This window comes from Trichosurus vulpecula, chromosome 8, assembly GCF_011100635.1.
Source record: "Trichosurus vulpecula isolate mTriVul1 chromosome 8, mTriVul1.pri, whole genome shotgun sequence".
Taxonomy (NCBI): domain Eukaryota; kingdom Metazoa; phylum Chordata; class Mammalia; order Diprotodontia; family Phalangeridae; genus Trichosurus; species Trichosurus vulpecula.
In genome coordinates this window covers 44,798,345-44,821,697 of record NC_050580.1, presented here as the reverse complement: position 1 = coordinate 44,821,697, position 23,353 = coordinate 44,798,345, and the positions used below count along the sequence as shown (strand labels likewise).

General features: G+C 39.2%; 1 protein-coding gene across 1 annotated transcript in view; it reads right to left on the bottom strand.

The window, feature by feature from the left end:
• The window catches only part of LOC118829484 (scavenger receptor cysteine-rich domain-containing protein SCART1-like), a 33,794-nt gene that overhangs the window by 6,882 nt on the left and 3,559 nt on the right, over positions 1–23,353 (bottom strand). The window contains exons 2-12 of the mRNA XM_036736486.1: positions 21,132–21,452; positions 20,060–20,356; positions 16,854–17,168; positions 12,870–13,175; positions 7,540–7,848; positions 7,148–7,462; positions 3,531–3,848; positions 2,644–2,712; positions 2,238–2,552; positions 1,949–1,984; positions 1,340–1,468 (exon numbers count right to left, since the gene is read on the bottom strand). Coding sequence (XP_036592381.1) covers positions 1,340–1,468; positions 1,949–1,984; positions 2,238–2,552; positions 2,644–2,712; positions 3,531–3,848; positions 7,148–7,462; positions 7,540–7,848; positions 12,870–13,175; positions 16,854–17,168; positions 20,060–20,356; positions 21,132–21,452 — 2,730 coding nt within the window. The remainder of the gene's footprint in view (positions 1–1,339; positions 1,469–1,948; positions 1,985–2,237; positions 2,553–2,643; positions 2,713–3,530; positions 3,849–7,147; positions 7,463–7,539; positions 7,849–12,869; positions 13,176–16,853; positions 17,169–20,059; positions 20,357–21,131; positions 21,453–23,353) is intronic.

Here is a 23,353-nt window from a genome sequence, read left to right as displayed (position 1 = left end):
GGAAATTTCAAACAGATTTGATTTTTCCTTCTATTCATCTTGGGTTTTGTTAGTACTTTTTAGAAAGGTATTTGATTTTGTAAATGTGTTTTTTATCTTAGCACTTTGGTAAAGCTATTTTCTCATTATTATTGAATGTCTGAAATTCTCCAAGTAAGCCATAATGTTAGTGGCAAATAGAGATAATTTTGTTCCACTTTACCTATGTTTATGCCCCAAATTTCTTTCTGCAGTCAGGAAAACCTGAATTCAAATCTGGTCTCAGATACTTACTATCTATGTGACTCTGGGTGAGTCACTTACCCTCTACCTTGGTTTCTTCATCTGTAAAAATAGGATAATAATAGCCCCTACCCCCCAGGGTTATGGTGAAGCTCAAATAAGAATAATTGTAATTGGCTTGTAATAGGTGCTATATGATTGTTAGTTATATTTATTATCATAATCAAATTAAATAAATGCTAAAGTATTTTCCAAGGCTAAATGTACTATATATAAGTACCAGCTATTGAAAATCGTAATAAATGCCTATTGACTGACTGATGCTAACTGCTTACTGTATCTACAATTCCATTGATCCAATATGTACATATAGTATCTCCCCAGTAGAATATAAGCTTTTTGAGAGCAGAGACTGTCTTCAATTAAGTTTTTTTTTTCTACCAGCCCGTCCTAGTATCTAGAATAGGTCTTGGCATGTGTTAGGCACATGATATGTGCTTATAGAAATTGAATTAAATGTAATACCACACTAAAAATGGCATTAAACTGCTGAAACCTATGGAATGTAGAGGAGAAAAAGGATCTTATTAAGGCAAGGGAGGGTCACATTCAACCAGACCAATAGGCCTAAATGGCTATGAATCCAAAAAGAGTCATGAAAGAGGGCAGAAAAAACATACCATGTCTATGGCACTTAACAAGACACTCACTGCTATACACATATACCAAAATAATAAGTGATCCTTCCGGCCTCACTTTAAGACAAATATTGCCAAAGTAAAGAAGGCTTAATGGGGGAACAAAGGAGTAAGTGTATTTCCCAAATACCTGTCATAGTGCAAGGAATAGAAACCATACCTTCACAGACTTCTAAGGCAATCATAACTATTCCCAAGAGGAATAGTCATAGGCTAGAGAGGGTCAATGAGGTCATTTTTAAATGCTTCACACCCTTGATCAAAGGCTCCAAGCAGTAGTCCTGATACAACCGAAGGCTATTCTCACATAAAACAAATGGAGAGCAACATCCCAAATATTCCAGATGTTTCTTCATTAGAAACCTTATTTTTGACTAATTGATACTCTCTAATACTGCCTATGTTTTCTAACCACTTACTCTGGCAGGATCCTTTCTTGTTCCACATCTGAGCCCCCAGGAATATTAAAACAAAGCAGAGAAGTATTGCAAGGACAAAACAGCTGATCCTTAGTAAATTATCCCCTTCTTGGGCTGGTGACAGGAAACCTTAATAGGAGCAGAGATTCCAAAAAAATCCATGAGTTAAGTTTGTTCCTCCTCCTCACCCCCACAGTTCTATACATCCTCAATTGTTTTCCCACTCTCTATGAGGGAGTCAATGTTGCAAGGCTTGCTTCCTCCAGATGCTCCCAGGATGTTCTTGTCCTGCTGGGTCACCAATTCAGAAAAGTTCTCTTAGCAGTACTAGCTCAAATTTATATTAAATTCAACATTTGAAGTCATTTATGATTTTCAAAATGTCCCTTTCCCCCCACACACACACACACACACACCCACCACTACCGCCAACCACAACAACCCTCAGAAGCTGTGCAAGTATTCTGATCTTCATTGTAGAGATGAGGAAACTGAAGTAAAGATGTTGGAGTAGGAAGTGGAATCTAGGTTTTCTGGCTCATGCTCCAACATCTGCTTTAAGGACTGAACAAATAGGAAACTTGGAGCTATGGAGGGGAGAAGGCTCACCTCTTCCAGGCAGTAGCACTGTCTTCACTCTCCTACCTGCAGAGAGAGAGAGAAATAAAATCAAAGGAAAAAAGAAAGTGGAGAATCATATGGAAAGCTGCTATGATACAGTTGCTATATTCTCCTGCATCATCCAAACTATGTCATCAATAACACAAGTCAAGCTATTCTTTATTTGTATTTTTTGCCTTAGAGTTCATAGTCCTGAACATGGTTAATGATCCCCACAGCCACACTGGGATAGTCTTTCTCCACATGGCCCACACTCTGCTCAGGGCCCACCACTCACCAGAGCAATTCACAGCTGCATCTTCCTTGTGACCACAGTCACTGTGTCCCCAGGGCTCTGCAGGACAGTCCCACAGAGACGATTCAGTCCCCTTACACCGCACTTCATCCAGCCAAACAGTCCCTGTCCCTGGTCCAAAGGCAGCCTCTCCCAAAGCCAACACAGCTGACCCACAGCCCAGCTGCCTACATACAACCTCCGCATCTTCCAGGTCCCAGGAATCATCACACACAGTTCCCCAGGAGCCACTATGCCAGACCTCCACTCGCCCAGAGCAGCTGTCCTCTCCATCCCTGACACGCAGCCTGTTCGTCCCTGAAAATGCAGACACTAGGAGTCACTGAGGGAGGCAAACAGACCTGGGCTCTCCTTAGTGACAAATAGTAAAAAGTGACCAAGCAGACACCTGGGCAGTCCTGGTCTCCTGAACAGTTAAGCCTCTCACTTGGACCCTTTGAGGTTTTCTTTGTCCATCCTATAAGGATAAAATATTGATAAATATCAGGAAAAAAATGATATTCCAGTGTTAAAAAGATGAGTCATTCCTGTTATCTTAAAAAACAGGATTTCTTAACCAAAATCTCAAAAGGGGATTAGCATCTGAGACCATGGAGCAAAAAAAGGTAATGCAATCTCAGGCTGCATTCTGAGAAGCACCATCGCAGAGACACATCATCTTTGACAGAATAAAAGTGAACGTCCTCGCTGTATGTGTTATGGTCAAACTATATCTGAAGTATGGTGCTCTGGGCACCACATTTTTGGAAGGGCATTAAGAAGCTGGAGACTATCTTGTGAGAGGTGATCAGTACAGTGAAGGGACTAAAAAATATTCTTTATGAAAATCAAAGGGATGGGAAGAAATGATAGGTGACTTCAAACATTCAAAGGTTATGTTGTGGCAGAGGAATTAGCCTTATATTGTTTAATGTCAAAAGACAATACTGGGAGAATGGGTAAAAGTTTCTGAGAAGTAGGCTTTGCCTCAATAGTATAACAAAACTCCCTAACAGTTAGGATTACCCAACATTTAAAAGGGCTGCAAAGGAAGATAGGGAATTTACTATCACTAAAGGCCTTCAAGCACAGGCTGGATGACCATTTGTCAGGAATTTGGGGAAAAGGATTCTTGTTCAAGAATGGAATATCAGATCTCCAGTCCCTTTCTACTACTATTTTATGATCTGTGACAGGTCAATTTCAGCAACTTTACAGGTATACAAAGGAAGTCAGAAACTGAATGGCAGTCTAAGCCTCCAGCATTACAATTCAAAGAGATAATAAATCAGAGACCATCACACGTGATCCAGGCCTCATCTCCTGGGGAACATGAGTGTGGATGCCAGGAGGCTGACGGGCACTGCCACAAAGAGTTAGTGTACAGGCTGCGGCATTCAATTTTGTCCAGCCAGCTAACTTCTGAACTTCTGTGAGTCATTTGTTTATTCTCCAGCCAGCCCTGTTTTCCACATTCCAACTGCTTGCATATAATTGCCAGGGAGAGTTCCTTCAGGGAGTTGCTACACACAGTTCCCCACGTTCCATTGTAGAAAACTTCCAGCCACCCTGCACAGCTGTAGGCCTCACTGACCAGCCTCATGGCTGTAAAGTCTAGGAGAAAAACATAAATCAGTCCTGCACTGGTTTCTATCATTATAAATTCATAGGTTCACAAAATTATGAAGTCAGAAAAACTTTATCAACTATGAAATACATCATCTTTTGTAAAAAAAAACAAAAGTAAGAACTAAAACTCAAAATCCCACAAGTCATTAACAGTAATGCTAGGACCAGAACCCAAATCTCCTGACTCCCAAGTTAGTAAGTGCTAAACCACACTGAAGCTAGGTGGCCCAGTGTATAGAGTACCAGGCCCTGGCATCAGGAAGACTCCTTTCATGAGCTCAGATACTTACTAGACGTGTGACATTGGGCAAGTCACTTAACCCTGCTTGCCTCAGTTTCTTCATCTGTAAAATGATTTGGAGAAGGAAATGGCAAACTGCTCCAGTATCTTTGCCAAGAAAACCCCAAATAGGGACACAAAGAGTCAGGCACCACTGAACAACAACAAAACCTACACTGCTTCTATTATTAAAGGTCAAGCTCAGTGAAGGAACAAACTACAGAAGTCGCCAAGAGAAAATGTCCAAGCCCCAATCTCAGTCTCCAATGGAGAATTTGACAGATGACAGAGGAATGCAGAGATGCAATGCTGATATTTTATGATTGTCATAAATAGCATAGATGAGAGATTTTGAGCTGAAAGGATTAGAGCCCATAGAGTCCAATTATCTCCTTTTATAGATAAGGATCCAGAAGCCCAGAAAGGTTTAGTGACTTACCCAGGGTGATACAGCTGGTCAGCATCTGATGAGGTAGGATTCAAATTCAGATATTACTGACATCAAATTAAGCACTTTATCCAGTGTACCAGAATGCCTCATCCTGCCAAGCTCCAGGCAAATATCCTGGGGCTCTTCCTCAATGATTTGCTATTCCACAGCCTTAATATTCTTTAGTTTCAAGTTAATTTGATTTTTAATGGTATAGTGGAAAAAAACAGAAGTCTTTCAGAAACCGGGGTCCAAAAAAAGTCTTTGTTGACCACTCTGGGCCATAGTTCCCTCATCTATAAAATAAAGGAGTTGGACTCGATGATCTCTAAGATTTTTCCAACTCTACCATCCCTTGAAATGATCAAGAGTCCAACAACATTATCCACATTCTCCAGAAGATGTCTCTGGCATTCTTTACCATGTTTGCAACTCAACAAAAATTAATCTGGAAAATATATTAGATGCTTCCTGGGTGCTCTAGGGAGCTCTTTATTTCCCACTTCTTTGAAATATTTCAATTTCTCCAGTTCTTTGTGATTTGAAAAATGGAAGAAAGGGTATGGGCGGAATTGGGGATCTGGAGTCATAGGAGCAGAACTGAAATCATAGCCCTCTCACTATCTTTGTAACCTCAGAGAGGTCACAACCTCTCCGTAGTTCAGCTTCCTCATCAGCAACATGGTGCATTTAGAATAGACCTCTACAAGTCTCTTCTGACTCCAAATCGATAATTCTAAAAATTGCTGACATAAAACTTTAAAGATAAATCCCTCCCCTCCCACCATCCTCATCACACCTTCTCTTCCTCAAGCGCCTATGTCTGCATGAAATGTGGTATGTATTTTTCAACTTGCCGACTCAGGATTTCATGCTTCTGGTGGCCTGTTGCTCCATTGCAACTCTCAAAGGAGTTAATTGATTTTTGAAACACTGGAATGTCCTACCAAGATTTTCTCATCTGTGAAGTCTTTGGAAAATCACTTAAACTTATTAGACTTTAGCATATCTGGTAAAACAAGGGATTAGATCAGGTAATCTTTTGTATCACATGCCCATTTGGGACTGTCTGGTGAAACCTACAGACTTCTCAGAGTAACGTTTTTAAATGCACAAAATAAAATGCATAGAATTTACAAGGAAGCCGGTTACACTAGAATACAGTTAAGAAAGTATTTTTTAAAACAAATTCTGAGACCTCAGATAAGGAAACTCTAAATTAAAGGAACTCTATGATCTCTTCTAGCCAAGAATGTGCCAAAGCCAGCTTGAATTGACTTGAGAGTCAATTGGTAAATGTTCTAAGTGAGCATTTAAACTCAGACATCAGCAAACACAAGAGTCAGTTGGTAAATGTGAGCATTTACACTCAGAAATTAGCAAACACAACAACTCAGAACTTGATTTGTTGTTTTCTTTACTGTCTAGACTTTAAAAAGTGATGGAAATGTTAATAATGCAAATTAAACTTAAAAGTGTATCTCATGTGCATTTTCATATTTTGATTTTTTTTTTGAGAGCCAATGTTTTCCCAGCACACTCCTGCTTCTAGCTCCTAATCATTTGACCCAATGGCTTCCATTTGTGATTCAGTCTGTGGTTTGGAAATGAAGTGGTGACTAGAAGAGTTTTCAAATGGACATCAACTTGTGTAATTTTCTTTGAATATCCTCAAAGCTTGAGATAAGCATTGAGATTACAAAGATGAGTGATTAGATCAAGTGTGGGCTATTGAGATCAAGTGTGGAAAGCAGGAACTTCATCTAGTAATATACTTTTGCAAGGTGTCCATACAGGAAAAATTTGCAGGATAATTTTTGGATGGTGATGGCCACTTGTGGTAGTGAAGTTGTGATAAAACTTCTGTTCATAAGATATTTTATCTAGAACTGGGATGACCCTTAGAGGTTAGCTACTCTAATTCCCTCATTTTTTATAGGTGAGAAAATTGAGGCTGACAGAAGTTAAATGAATTGTCCAAGCTCACTCAGTGACTAAGTGGCAATACCAGGATTCGAACTCAGGTCTGATGACTCCACATTCAATAACCTTTCCCCTGCCCCATGCTACTTCCCTCTTGGAGTATGATGAAATCATTCTCCTGAATATGAACAAGTACAAGCCAGAAGCCCTTAGCACAAGGGTAATGAGAAGCCTTCAACGGATAAGACCTATAAAATCTTCACATTAATGTCTCCATCACTTGAGTAAAGACTACAAGAAAAAGGGATAGTGGAAGCATACAAAAAAGCTCTTTTTCGGTGTCTCCAGGAATACTAAGAATAAATATTTCATTCATCTAAAAACCCTTTCTTAGGAAGATATGCAGTAAGTCCAAGGCAAATGTTCTATCTTAAGTAAACCTGGTTGATGATGGAAAACTCAGCTTGAAACAAAGCATTTCCAGTCTTGTTTAGATCCTAAATTTCTCATGCCTAAGTCCCACCCCAGGGAAGTGCCCTTTTCTTCTGATATTGATAGAAGGGAGACCTTTTCAGTCCTTGAAAGGAGCAGTCAAAGAAGGAATGGAATAGTTGAAGATGAAGTGACTCTAGTCAGAGCCAAAGGACTGACCTGAGCAGAGAACACCAGCATCTTCCTTATGTCTGCAGTCATGTTGGCCCCAGCCTTGAAATGGGCAATGCCAGAGCTCAGACTCATTTCCAGAGCATCTCAGCTCATCTAGCCAGATGGGCCCAGCCCCTGCCCCATAGTAAGCAGATCCCATGGCACTAAGGGCCACACCACAGCCCAGCTGTTTGCACACCACACTGGCATCGGAGAGGTCCCAGGCATCATCACACACCGTGCCCCAGGTGCCATTGTGGTAGATCTCCACTCGCCCAGCACAGCGGCCAGTCCCATTCACCAGCCGGATCCTTCTGCTCCCTGAGGGAAAAGGTCCATCATGAAGGCATGAAAAAGAGATGCCAGGAAGGATTCTGAAGAATTGGGCAGGTACTCACCTGAGCAGATGACACCAGCTTCCTGAGAGATCCTCACTGGAGCCAAGGCAAATGTGGAGATGTTACATTGGCTCAGCTGGGTTTCATTGCCCATGCATTTCATCCTGCTCAAACCCACAGGGGCCACCCCTGGGCCTGAGGTAAGAGAGGTATAGACTCTCTCTGCCTTTCCACATTGGAGTTGCCTACATAACACGTGGGTAGCATTAAGATCCCAATCATCACCCAGGACTGGGCCCCAAACTCCATGCAGAAAAATCTCCACTCTCCCATCACAACGGCTCTGTCCATCCCTCAAACGGAGAGAATCTAAGTTCAGGGAGAGGGGAAAAAATGAAGCAAATATTTAAAAGAGTTTCCATTTTCTGTTTGTGTTTTAGTGGGATGAAATAACACCCTGGGGAATAAAAAGCAAATTAACCTGTTTTGTCTGAAGGTACTGAGTCTGCCTAGCGTCATAAGAAGTTTAGAATGCAACAGGTAGTAGATGAGAGCAAAATTAATTAGATATAAAAGAAAAGAGACAAAGATCACATAAGGATAAGCTTTCTTTGGATAATTTCTCCTTTTGTGTTACTCATATAGTCACAGGCCATCTAGGGAGTCTTGACCACAGTGTCAATGAACTTGGTTAGACAAGGACTATAAGAACCAAATGTAGCCCAGGTGGTAGAAAGAGCACTGGGGTTAGGGGAAGAGGATGGAGGCAGGGAGTGACATCTAGTCAAGATGATGCTTGAACAAGAGGCAGACCACCCTGCTCCCATATCCTTACTCCAGCAAAACACTGAAATTCACATAAGACCAAGTAATAATCAAGAAATTCAATGAAAAACTATCGTGATTTTTCCCACTCTAGAACTGCATAAGAGGTCAGCCAGTAGCCCAGGGGAAGTAGGAAAGAGGGTCATCAAAAAGTCAGTGCCAGCATAGCACAGCCTACAAACCCAACCAGAGATTGTCTAGGGACATATGGCCTCCAAGGTTCTGTGTCCAGAAGCAACAAAAGTGGAAGGTTCCCCCTGAAAAAGTCCCAGGGTCATCAGAAAGCCCCAGGGTGAGGACTGTGGAATTCTCAGGGATAAGCATTAGGCAAAAACCAGCAGAGTACTGCAGGCCTCAGACCTGGACATCCAAGGCTCAGGGAATGTGAGGTCACTAATACTCTGTCCTGAGGTGCCACAGAAAGTCCTGAAGATAGTGTTCTGAATCTCAAAAATCTAGAAGGACACAATCACAGGAGATGGAGTTCAATACAAGAACTGAGAGAAAGACTATCAGGACCAATCACCCCACCCAAAGGTACAGCAAGAAACAGAGCCTGACCCCTGGCACAAATCTCCAATTCAGGAAGCAAAGCTGGAGTGACAAATAAATCAAAGAAAATGCAAACAAGTATGAATTTAGAGATCTTCAAAAAGGATAAAGTAACTAAAAGCAGAAACTCAAAATAAATAACATTTTCCACAAGGTCGCTATGATACCCTTCGAAGAAAAGAATTAAGAAATTAAAAATTAAATAAATAATTAGAGGGAGAAGAAATAGCATAGTAGAAAAAGAGGTAAACCTTACTCAAATAATGGACTGCCTAGAAACTAAAACAAACCAAACAGAAATCAATGACTTCATGAGATAGCAAGAAATATTAGAACAAAAACAAAATATTGAAAAATAGAAGAAGCTATAAAATACATGATATCACAACAACTGGCATGGAAGAGGAAGTCAAGGAGAGATCATTTAAGAATCACTGAACTTCCTCAAAATCATGATTTTAAAAAAAGGCTGGACTATATTTCAAGAAATCTTACATAAAAACTGCCCAGATCTGTTAGAACCAGTAGGCAAAGTAAAGATGAAAAGAATGCATTAATAATCTGTTGAAAGAAACTCCCAAAGGAAAGATCCCAGGAATGGCGTAGTCAAAATCCAGAGCTCCTACACTGCCCCACACACACACACACACAATAAGTATCCAGAAAGAAGTGATCTATATACCAAGGAACTATGGTGAAGATTATACAAAACCTGACAGCTATAAAAGAGAGGAAGACTTGATATACAATATTACAAAAGAGATAGACTTACACTTAAGAATAACTTACCCTCTAAAGTTAAGTATAACCCTACAGGGAGTAAATGGAGGATTTTTAATGGAGTAGGGGACTTTCAAATATTTCTGATGCAAAGACCAAAGCTGAGTAGCAACTTTGAAATATAAACACAAGAGTTGAGAAAAACCTAAAAAAAAGTAAACATATTTGAGTAATAAGGAGAGAAGAGACAAATAACCAGAATTTAAGGGAATAGCTTAGATTGACTCAGACAGTTTGGAAATAGCTGAACAAATTGTGGGATACAAATGTAGTAGGATATTATTACAAAATAAAAGAGGACAGAAGAAAAGATTTTATAGGATCTTAGGTGGTATAAACTAGATTTCTAATAGTGTTTTTTTTAAGAATGCCTTGAATGAAAGCATATATGGCGTAGTTATTAAATCTGTAAGAGAAAGTGAGGACCTAGAGAGGCTAGAACATTGGACCAAATCCAATGAGATGAAATTAAATATGTGCAAAGTATTTTTATTTCTAATTTCATCATGAATTTAATAATATCCATAAGTTCAAATATTTTAACATGCAAAGCACAGGAATATTGTATATTAAACTAGAATTCTGTTACATAGTTTTAGGGGTTTTAGGTGGATATTAAATTTAATGGCACAATAAAAAAAACTGGCCAGTTTGTGTCTCCTTCTGAACTTGTTTTTGGTTCCTTCTGATACCTGTAAATAATTAGACCTGGGTTCAAAAACTTGATTCCACAAACCCAAGAGTGGGAAGAAATGATTGCACAGAAGTTGACAAAAATTACTGGGAAAACTAGAAAACTGTATGTCAGAAACTAGATACAGATCAACATCTCATACAAGATAAGGTCAAGATGGGTACATGATTTACACATAAAGGGTGATATACCATAAGCAAATTAAGAGAGCATGGAATAGTCTGTCTGTCATATTTATGGATAAGGGAAGAATTTAGGACCAAAGAATACATTGACAGCATTACAAAATGTAAAACAGATCACTTTGATTACATAAAATTAAAAAGCTTTTGCACAAATAAAACCAATGCAACCAAAATTATAAGGAAAGCAGAAAACTGGGGGGAATTTGCAATAAGTATCTCTGATAAAGGCCTCATTTCTCAAATATATAGACAGTTGAGTCAAATTTGTAAAAATATAAGTCATTCCCCAATTGATAAATGGTCAAAGGGTATGAACAGGCAGTTTTCAGGTGAAGAAATTGAACCTATCTATAGTCATATGGACAAAAGCTCTAAATCACTATTGATCAAAGAAATGCAAATTAAAACAACTCTGAAGTACCACCTCACAGTTATCAAAATGGCTAATATGACAAAAACAGAAAATGTTTGAGGGGATGTGGGAAAACTGGGACAATAATGCACTGTTGCTTGAGTTGTGGAATGATCCAACCATTCTGTAGAGCAATTGGAACCATGTCCAAAGGGCTATAAAATTGTGCATACCCTTTTGATCCAGCAATACCACTGCTAGGTCTATATTCCAAAGACATCCCAAAAAAGGGGAAAGGACCTATTTGTACAAAAATATTTATATCAACTCTTTTTATGGTGGCTAAGAATTGGAAATCAAAGGAATGCCCATCAATTGGGGCATAGCTAAACAAGCTGTGGTATATTGTTGTAATGGAATACTATTTTGCTATAAGAAATGACAAGCAGGATGATTTCAAAAAACCTGGAAAGACTTACATGAACTCATGCATAGTGACGCGAACAGAATCGGGAGAATGTTTTACACAGAAACAGCAATGTTGTTCAATGCAAATCCGTGCATGACAGCTTTTCTCAGCAATACAATGATCCATGACAATCTCAAAGGACTAACGGTGAAACATAATATCCACCTCCAGAGAAAGAACTGATATTGATTGAATTCAGACTGAAGTACACTATTTTTTGCTTTCTTTCATTTTTTTCTTTTATTCAAGCCATCTTGTACAAAATTACTAATATGGAAATGTTTTACATAATTGCACATACATTGCCTATATCTGATTGCTTACTGTCTCAGGGAAAGGGGAGGCAAGGGAAGGAAGGAGGGAGGGATAGAATTTGGAATTCAAAACTTTAAATAAAAATGGTAAAAAAAAAAATTGGGGGGAAAAAGACATGATTCTAAGTAAATTAAAAACTCAAAATTACTCCACACTGTAATTGGACAGCCAAATTTTTTTAAGCCATGACCTTGAGCTGCACTCAGAGAAGACTAGCCTCCAGGAATAAGGAAATCATAATCCCACTGTACTCAGCCATTATCCCCTGTATCTGAAGTGTTCAGTTCTAGGTGACACCTTTTAGAAAGAATATTGATAAACTGATGAACCTAAAGGGAAGGACAAACAGGATGACAAAGATACTAGAAGCAATACCATATGAGGCTCAGTTGAAGAAGTTAAAGAAAGACAGTTATCCTGTAGAAAGGAGGCTCAAAAGAGACAAGGCAGTTGTATTTAAAAGGCTGTCTTATGAGAAAAGGCTCTGGATTCCTCTTTTTAAGTTAAGAAGCATTTATTAAGGACTGACTATGTGCCAGGCATGGTGCTAAGGGCTGAGAATATAAAAAAAGAAAAAAAACCATCTCTGATAGCAAGAAAGTCACATTCTAATAGGAAAATGTGTGTGTATGTGTGTGTATATATACATGTATACACACATACACATACATACATATACACATATACATATTTATATTTGTGTGTATATGCTATATGTGTATATTATCTCCTATTAACACTGTATGTTTTTTGTCAGTACCTAGTTTTTTTACAAGTTGTCTTCCCCTCTTTGGGTGGCAGAGGGCAGAACTAGGAGCAATGGCGAAAGAATTATGGGTACAAATTTAAAAGAGAAGAAAGGGCTTCCTAAAAATTAGAACTATCCCAAAAGGGAGAGTATGTCCTTCCTCCCGTCTCCCACTAGAGATACACAAATGGGATTTATTGTAGCTAGGCTATAATGTTTGTCTAATATGTTTTGGATTAGATGGCTGGTCTTAATCTCTTTGATTGGGGAAAATTTGCCCATGGTCACACAGGTAGTAAACTCGTTTCAAACCTTGTCTTCTGACAGCAAATCCAACGCTCTTCAGACCACACATCGCTATCTCATCACTTTCCTATAGAAGCCAATTTGCTGATCTCATTCCCTAAGAAGTCTTGTCAGTTTCTCCTATCAGCAATCCCATCTGTCTCTGTCTCTGCCTTGGCACTCACCTGAGCAGATGGTCCCAGCAACATTCCCCAGGGCACACTTGGATGCCCCCAGTGTGCTCACTGGACAGTTCCATAAGTGGGGTTCTGTCCCTGTGCAGTGAAATTCATCAGGCAAGATCAAACCACCACCTTCCCCAAAGTAGCCTCCTCCTGGGGCTGCTATGGCATGGCCACAATCAAGCTGATGGCAGAGGACATTGGCATCTTGCAGATCCCAATGAGTAGCACACAGAGAGGCCCAGACCATGGATATCTGGAGTTCCACTCTCCCCGAACATCTGTTGCTGCCATTCACCAGCCTGTATTCTGGAGAGACAAAAAGGGGGCTTTTCATGAGGGCATACCAGTCACAAGTGGCAAGGGATGCCAACCGCTGGTTGAACTTAAGCAAAGGATTACATTTCTGATATGGTAAAATATCACTACCTACTAACAACAGAAAACATTCTAGATCTACGCTAAACACAAATAGTATAGACGTACTTCCTGTCCTCTGTGTTTATAATCCAAAGACAGTACACATTAAATATATAGGAAACATAACATACAATCTGAAGTAATACCCTTGGACAAGTTGCTCTTATTAATCATCTTTTCTAGTCAGGGCACTACAGGCTTAGAGGAACGAAACCCTCCCTTAAGCGTCAGAGAATGATTTCTGGATTGGAGCAAAGAAAACTAAGTATGTTTCAAAATGACATTTGTTTATTGCTTTACTTCCAAAACACAGGTATACCTTGATCTATGCAACAGGCATGCCACTGCAAAGATATGCATAAATTGGATTTTGGAAAACTGAAGTATATTTTAAATGCATTATAAGAATGATTCTGCTCAGAGGAACCTTATGGTAAATGCTTTTACAAAGCAAAGAACATTCATTAAAGGAAATAAACCCTAATTTATTTGTATCGTAAGTCTAAACTTCTATATATCTAGGTTTTAAATGTTGGCACACCTGTATTGGTTTGGAAGTTTGATGTAAACCAAATCTTAGGAGCCAATATAGGAAATGAGAGGTGAAAAAACTTTTTGTAGATTCAGAGACAGGAAAATCTGTGTAGGTATTCCTATGGCCCTAGAAGAACAGAATTTAATTCCTCAGCCTGTATCTCCAAGAGATACAGGAATTGGATCACTGTAGATTCTACCCATTCCTCTTTCCTAGTATGGGAAGTATTGAAAATGGAAGAAAGGGGAAAAGAAAAGACCATGTTTGGGGATGTTTTTACTCACCCTAACCTAAATATCAAATGAGCCCTAGGGAATTGCCTGATGAATGTCAGTAGTAAAGTTGCCAAAAGCAAAGGATTGGACCTTTCTTGTTCTGGGAAGTCTAATTGTAAACCAGATTAACAAAGTAGTTTAAAAATATACTGCTTAGCCCCAGACATATTTTAATCTGCACGTAACATGGGTGGCAAAGTGCATAGGACAATAGACCTGGAGTCAGGAAGATTTGAATTCAAATCCAGCTTCAGGTGTTTACTAGTTGTGTTACACTGAGCAAATCACTTAATTCTGTCCCTTCAATTTCTGCATTTATAAAATGGGGATAATAATAGCACCTACTTCTCTGGGTGGTTGTGAGGACAAAATGAGATACAGTTATCCCTTCAACATCATGGGGGTTAGAGGCAGTGCCCCCGCAATCTGGAAAATCCATATAAAAATTGTGACCCTCCCTAACACAGGTCTAATTTTATTATTTTTCTTTTATGGGGTGTTTACAGTACCTTATTGAAAAATTCAGGTGAAGTATTTGGTCATAGGCTATATGTATGTCAATGTTAAGTAAAAAAATACTGTATGAAAAAGAAATTTAAAATATGAAATAAATATAAAATTAAAAGGAGGGAGGAGGAGGGAGGAGGAAGAAAGGAAGGAGGGGAGGGAAGAGGAAAAGGAGAAGGAAGAGGGGAAGGAGGAGGAGGAAGGAGGAAGACTACACCCATAATGGTAGGACCAACCTGAAATATATTGAAATCTTAATGGGGAAAGGGATAACTGTATTTGTAAAGGGTTTTACATAACAAAGCTCTATGTAATGGTAGCTAAGAGGAGAGAAAGGAGTAGAAGAAAACATCAAGAGATTTCTGTCCTGCTTTAAATATATATATATATATAAAGAATATGTTTGTAAATTTAAAAAGCAAGAGAGTCTAACTTTGTTTTTATTCTTTAATTCTTGGATCAGTTGCAGATGGAAATAGGAAGCCTTTTGTAGACTTTTTTTGTAAATGCTATTTATCATTATTATGACTCCTAATGCTCTTGCCTAGAGCTATCAAGAACAAAATTTATTTTCTTAACAAAACCTTGAAAATGGGCATACATACACTCTGCTCAGACCAGTACTTCCAAGAAATGGATGGAATTACACTTAATTTACACATCTCCTCCAATAGAATATTAGAAATACAATAGAAAGATAGGGAATCTTTTTACCTTTCTTTGTATACAAAGCATCTAGCACAGTACCTAGATGAGAAACAACTTAATAAATGCTTTTTTGATTGAGTGATTGATTGTTTTGATTCTTTGAACTTACTTGCAAAGCCATTTCATTCACTCAACAATTTTGTCCAGAGAATATTTCTTAAACTTCTAAAATGTGCGAAGCATGCTTAATTAGTTTCTATTTAGTGAATACCCACTTCGCAGATGGCATTGCATTATACTGTGGGAGTTTGGACCTAAGATTCCATCAGTGAGGCCAGTTCAGCTTCCTTCAGAGGGTACATCTTCACTATGGCTGTACCTTATATATAGTCAGCATTTCCTAGGACACTGAAGGTTTAAGTGATTAATCCATGATCATTCTACTATTAAGTGTCAAAGATAAAACTGGAAACCAGGTCTTCCAGACTCCAAGGCTGCTTCTCATGTGCTGCCTCCTGTTAGATTCTGTATTCTATAGTATGGGGGTCTGAGAAATGAATATTTCTCTCTTGTGTTTAATAACTAATTATTGAATCAGGACCAAGGTTTCTCCCCCTTTTCTATTTGCTTATCCAGAAACCAACCAGTGTGGTAAATCTCTCTTAAAAGATTTACCTAAGCCAAATTCTAATCAGACAGTAAAAGAAATTCTAAGTTTGGGCTAATGAGTGTATTCCTGATCATTGTGTTTGCTCAGACAGGTCTGGGGAAGTGTTGATCCTCCCTTTTGTCAAGACAGGTGATAGAGAAATTGATGTCTCTTTGACCAAGATTTGGGTGCCCTTTTCATGTGCCCTAAGACTCTCATTTTTACTACAGCCCACCTCCCATTGTGTTAACCAGAGTTGAGTGGTACCCCTCAGGGACACTTACTCTTCAAAGGTCATATAAGCTGTGAGCCCCCACCCCCATGAGACATCTTTGGTCTAAGACAGCCAAATGACTATCCTTTAATTAATAAACATGCTGGCCTTATTAATAAAATGATTAAATTACCCGGAAACTATGTCTCTCAAACCTTTTTAATTGCCACAGTTGAGACAGCAGGAGACAGCATAGCCCCTGCCAGCCCTCAGTACCTAGTACAGAGCTTTGAAGAGCCAGTGCTCAAAAACTAATAATAACATTCATATAGTGCTTATACAATTTAGTTTTTATAGTTAGCATTTATATAGTTTTTGAAAGCTTGTAAGGCATTTTACAACTGTTCTCTCATATGATCCCACCCGGAGGTATGTGCTATTATCACCTTCATTTTACAGATGAGGGAACTGGGGCTACAATAGGTAAGTGACTTCCCTAAAGTTGCATGGGGAGCGTCTGAGGTACCATTTGAACTGGGGTCTTTTGGACTCCAAATGCAACATACTGTCTGCTATACCACCTAGCCCAAGTTAAGCGGCATGCTAAAGAAGATTGTGGAGGTGGCAGACTGCAGACACAACCCGAGAACAGTACAAATACAGAGGCCAGCGCATGAAGACACCGTATAAGCAGACATGAAGCGGATTTTTCTGTCGCAAACCCGGAGAGTCGCCTCACCTGAGCACCTGATCCCAGCATCCCGACTGTGTTTGCACAGCTCCCTCTGCTGCGACTCTCGAGGACAATGAAACAGCAGGGACTCGTTCCCTACACAATGGAAGACTTCCCCCCATATGTGGCCAGAGCCTTCTCCAAAGTGTGCTCCTCCTGGGATAGAGACGGCTGCTCCGCACCTTAATTCTCGGCAGACCACATGGGCTGTTTGGAGGTCAAGGTCCAAGTCGCAGACCGTGCCCCACTTCAGTCCGCGTCTTACCTCCAGGCGCCCTGCACAGGGATGTTCGCCTCCAACAAGCCGGACTTCTGTGTGTTCTGGGCAGAGAAGTAGCCCATTAATAAGGAAACTGACCTGCCTTGTAGTTATTTCTAAATGGTGTTTTCCTTCCCCAGCTATTCATTGTCTAGGCTTATCCGTTCCCAAAGTGGATGATACCACCCCACAGGGGGCACTGGAATTATGAGGGGCCGGCAGTAGCCTTAGGGGCAATTTGAGGGGCGTTCAATAAAAATAAGGGGACAGCGGAGAAGCATGGGAAAAGAAGATGAGAAAATTTTGAAAAACCTTTCCTGCATGTTTCATCTGTTGTATAACAGTTAAAGTGGTAGTGATTACATCATTTTCCAAACATACACACAAAATGCAAATTATAGCCGATCAGTGATCAAGTCCACCCACAGGTTTTAATAAGCAATTGTTGGCGGGTGAGCATGTCCAACATCGTCTGGAAGTCCAGAGACATTGGGAGAAATACGTGTGTGATGACTTGTTTACAATATGATACTATGTGATTACGTGATGCAATATTGCGGCATCAAACTTTCAGTGCAGGAGAAAAGGCACAAATTTACAATAAATTATTAAATTTAAGATGCATCATTTTTAAAAGTTTATATTTCATATTTTTGAAATGATGCAAATTTTAAAAAAAACTTTAAAGGGTTAAAGAAAGTAGATTTCCAGGAGGGCACTGAGTAAACTTTTTTTTTGAAAAGGTGATAGTAGGACAAATAAGTTTGGGAATCTCTGGTTTCGGTGCAATGTTTAGGCAGCTAAGTGGTTCAGTGAATAGGAGTGCTGGATCTGGAGTCAGGAAAACAAGTTCAAATCTGGTTTCATTACACCAATTGGCTGTGTGACCTTGGGCAAGTCACTTAACCTTTATTTGCCTTAGTTTCTTCAATTGTAAAATGAGGATAACAGCTACTACCTGGCAGAGTTATTGTGAGGAGCAAATGAGATCATATTTTTTTAGAAAGTTCTTAGCGCAGTGCCTGGCACATAGGAGCTGCTGTAGAAATGCTTATTTTCCTCCCTCTTTTGATTCAATTCAATAAACATCTATTAAGTACCTGACAAGTTCAAGGCACTATGGAAATACTGAGACTTTTTTTTAGGTGCTGTCATTCAGCACTATATACTCTAAAAGGCTAATAATGCTTAATGTATAAAAGAAAACAGAATAGGGAAGGGGGTAACATGCTAAGTGCCTCAGGGAAATGTGAGGAAGACAGAATTACTTTTACTTTTGCTGTGCCTTCTTGTATTGGTAATTAAGAAGGGCTTTTAGCACTTATTCAATCAAGTGCCCTTGAAGAGTTTGGCCTTTGTTTCCTTGATTAAATTAGAACTGTTTGATGACCTCCTTGCCTCAAGGGAAAGCCTAGTTTACATGGGTTTGAGTGACATGTTTGTGGCATCAGAGGCTTTTAGACCACGTGGGTTTAAGTCGCATTTTTGTGATGCTTTTAGGTCACGTGGGTGAGTCGCATGTGTGACTCACCTTTGACCCTGAACAAGATATATAAACCCAGAGGTTGGCGTTCTCCCTGGAGGCTCTCACTCCTGAAGGCATGGGACTCTGGGCAGATGGTCTAAGAGCCTTCCGGCTCACCCAGATGTTGATGCCTTCTTGGTATCTATGAATTGTATTTGCTCTGTTTATAATGTATCTTTGTAATTTGTTTGTATTTGCTCTGAAGTTTAGGGTGCTGGCTTTTTCCCCTGAACTAAGTGGATGATATATGTATATGTTGGATTAAAGTAAGATTGTTAACCCCTTAAAGTTGCTTTCCTTAGTAAAGCAGATCTAAAGAACTTGTTCTGGCAATGTTTTTGTTGTTGGGCTTGTGTTGGTCTTTCACCCCCACATAGCTGCTGGCCAAATTGTTGCAACACTTGTATCATTTAACAAACTGAAACAATTTAGATAAAGGTGACAAAAATGGTGAGGGAACCAGAAACTCGTATTGTTTGAAAATATGGAGAAACCTTGAAGGAAATAGAGACCCCAGCACTGCAGAAAGTGATAGTCATCTTCTGATATTTGAAGAGCCATGGGGAAAAAGGATTTGCCTTCTCCTTGGTCCCAGGCAGCAGAATGAGGAGCAATGAGAGGAAGATGCAGAGAATAGATCTCAGCTGGATGTAAAGAGAAATGTCTCAACAATCAGAACTGCCCCAAAGTAGAGTAGAATTAGGTTCATCTGATCTTGGCAACTTGAACTCACTGAACATAGCTGATTTGCCTTTGTTGATCAGAATTGGATCCATAACAGCTATTTGCTTTGTCATTGTCTCTATCTTTTGAAGAACTAAATAGCTGTATCATTAAAGTAAATAAAAATGTATCAGTTCATCTGCTTTGAGGAGAGAGAAAATTTGAACAGATATTGAAAAAAGTGAAATCCTTCATTTATATGTGTGCGTGCATGTATCTCATGCTTCTGTGTGCCAAGCATGTGACCTGTTTCCTAAAGTCTGCATCTATTTCCACTTTCTGTTCAGGTGGTCTACAGTGAACAATGTCACTTTCTTGTCTTCCCTCCATTGATCCTCACCCAAATGTGTCATCATGCTTCCCTTGATTAGGTTCATAGATTTCCTAACAGAGCAGTCATCTCGACTTTTGTCTTGTCACTGGACTTGATGACTGGAGGAGAGAGTGAGGCTGCCTCACTTAAATCCAATTGACACATAAGTCAAGATATCACCTTCATGATGTCACTGGTCCCCTTCGAGAACAAAGGACGAACAACAACAATAAGATTTCTTAACATAAATATATAATCTTAATATAAAAGGTTATTCTATTATTCCTTACCTTTTATTTTTTCCATCCTTCTTAAATGACATACACTGCCAGAACCACATTCCATAATGGGGGGAGAGGGAAAACAATCGCTGATTAAGTGGTTGAACTTACCAGCACAGATCACTTCAGCATCCAGCTGAAGCTGGCAGCCGCTCCGGAACTTATTGTTCAACCTACAATTTCGGATCGTTGGCTCTGTCCCATTGCAAGTCATATATTTCTGGGTTTCACCCAAACCTTCTCTGGGAGCTTGGACAGCTGGGCCACATTTTAACTCCTGGCAAAATACAGTTGCCTCTTCCATGTGGAGGCCACACAATCTATCTATGCCCTTTTCATTTCTTATCTCTGGAAGCCCAGCACAAGGACTGTTCCCCTTCAGCAGTTTGATTTCCCGAAAGGTTCCATCTGTAAAAGCACCAGTCCAGGTAAGAGAAAGTAGACAGTATAGAATGATTGTCTAGTCTAAAACCATGCTCTCTTATGAATATTTTGGGGCTCTGCATTTACCTGCTCTGGTCAACCAAATAGTTAGAAACCCAATTGCCACAGAATCTCTTACGCTAACATCTTCAATATCCATCAAATGGTTACCATTGGAATTTACAGAGTTTACAAACTCTGAAGAGAACCTAGCTGAGTGGTTCAATGATGGGTCACTTTTAGGCAGCAGGTGATGCCGGCATACCCCAAATGGCACTGAGCAAATTGATTTATTACTGTGGTTTCTGGTTTTGTGTATGGAGGGGCTGTGAAAGGCTTCATGGCAAATGTTCATTATTTTCTTCATTTATTTATTCATTCAACAAATGCTTGTTCAGTACAAGGTTCTACCTCACATGACCTCTGCTTGTTCAACATCATGGTTTCTGAGCCTACTCTTCTCATTCCCATTCTTACTCCTACTCTGATCTGCATCCACGGGGATCAAGGAAAAGGATATTCGAGTCTGATTGTTGAGCAAGTGGATTTTAGGGCTTTCCATTTCTTTTTCTTTAAGATAATCCCCACTGGATTTTCACACGTGCCACAACCAAGTGGTAAAAATGACTTAGTGACAGATGAGAGATACATCAATAGATAGATCAATAGACAGATAGATAGATAGGTAGATAGATAGATAGAATTTCTTTTTTACTGAAGAGGTTTTCTTCTTACAAAAATGATTAACATGATGACTTACTTGAACAAAGAACTACAACAACCCATTCATAGGAGCAATTTTTCTGACTCCATTCCCCAAGATCACACTCCCAGAAAGTTGACTCATTTCCTTTACAGGAAACTCCATGTAGCCATGGCTGGAGACTCTCTCCAGGCAAGGGAACATATTTGGGAGCGCCGACCGCGCTCCCACAGCCCAGCTGCCGACAGATCACAGAGGCCTCCGCCAGGGTCCAGACTTCATTACACACAAAACCCCATGACTCTTGGTGTTTAACCAGCACTACTCCATCACAGGGGTTTGGCCTGAATGCCAGTTTCAATTCCACCACAGCTTCTCCTTTTAGAAATAAACAGACATTTATTAAAATAGAATATCCATAGCATGAAAAATCTGATATAAAATCATCTTTTCTGGAATCTCTCCTTTTATGCTATCAAATTATAATACTTCTGTTAAAATGGAGTCATGTCCTCAGACCGGCTAGCTTTTCATGTGGCAAAGTTGCGGGGACATATGAAAAAAAGGAAGAAGGAGACTTGATCTTTAAGTCAGGAGACCAGTGGTCTGTCTCTTATTAACTGTATAACCTAGAAGAAGTCACAAATTCTCTAAACTTCAGTTACCACATCTGTAACATGAATTGCTAGCAGGCACAAAGTTAGGTTTAGACACTACAGGAGTCAGTCACCTCTTATTCTCTGTTTTTTTTTTAAAGCCAAATAGAAGAAAAATAAATTGAAACCAAAAATTATTATTAAAAATCACAAAAGGAAAATAAGCAAGGTGAAGAACACTAATACAATGAAATAAAAAAACTATGGAGGGAAACAGGAGAAAGGATGATTTAAGATATCCAGAGACATCCTTAAAAGGATGAGAGAGTCACTTAAAGAATTTAACCAATCATTAATCATGATCAAAAATGCTGACAAAATAAAAGAGCATGTAGATTTTTTTTAAACGTGTAAGGAACTGAAGCTAGAATTTAAAGATACTAAGAAAGATACAGAAAACATATTAAGGGGGAAATAACCGATATGGAGAAATACTGTTTTTGGTCAAAAATTATTTCACAGACTATGCCCAAAGGGCTATAAAAAAGTGCATACCCTTTAACCAAGCAATACCACTTCTAGGGCTGTATCCCAAAGAGATCATACAGGTGGGAAAAGGACCCACATGTACAAAAATATTTATAGCAGCTCTTTTGTGGTGGCAAAGAATTGGAAATCAAGGGGATTCCCATCAATTGAGGAATGGCTAAATAAGTTGTGGTATATGAATGTAATGGAATACTATTGTGCTATAATAAATGAGGCGCAGACGGACTTCATAATAACCTGGAATGACATATATTAACTGATACTGAGTGAAGGGAGCAGAAACAGAAGAACAGTGTACAAAATTACAAACACATTATATCTGTGATGACTAACTGATAGACTCGGCTCTTCTCAGCAATGCAAAGTTCTAAGACAACTCCAAAAGACTCGTGATGGAAAAAGCTATGCACATCCAGAGAAAGAGTTACAGACTCTGAATGCAGATTGAAGCAAACTGTTACTCTCTCTCTTTGTTTTGTTTTGTTTTGTTTCTTCTTTCTCATGTTTTGTCCCATTGATTATAATTCTTCTTTACAACTTGACTATTGTGAAAATATGTTGAATGTGAAGATATATGTAGAACCTGTATTAGATCATATGCCATCTTGGGTAGGGAGGGGGGAGGAAAAGAAGGGGGAGAAAATTTGGAATTCAAAAACTTGTGGAACTGAATGTTGCAAACTAAAAACAAATAAATTTTAAAGGAAAAAAATATTTCACAGTATACTGTGAGTCGGGCCCTTGGCTTCTGCGCCCATGATAATCATTGGGCCACAATTTGTTTCTTCTATTTTGTGCAGAATCTCTCAAATACTTAGAGTTTCTATGTTATAAACCTGATCAACTGGTTGTCATTCTGGGATGTTTTTCGAATAATATTATTAGTGGTGAAGAGTTAAATTTTACCAGTGGCTTTTTCTATTATTTTTGGCAGAGGTGATTCTTGAGTAAATGTCAATGATCTTTGAAAAATCATGAAGAATAAAATGTACCACAGTACTTGAGATGGGCAAATGCTGTTTTACATTTCAAAAAAGGAAACAAGGGGAAATCTTTAGATGATAGACCAATGAACTTGACTTCAATTCCCAGCAAAGTTCTAGTAGGTGTTACTAGGGGATATTTCACAATCAT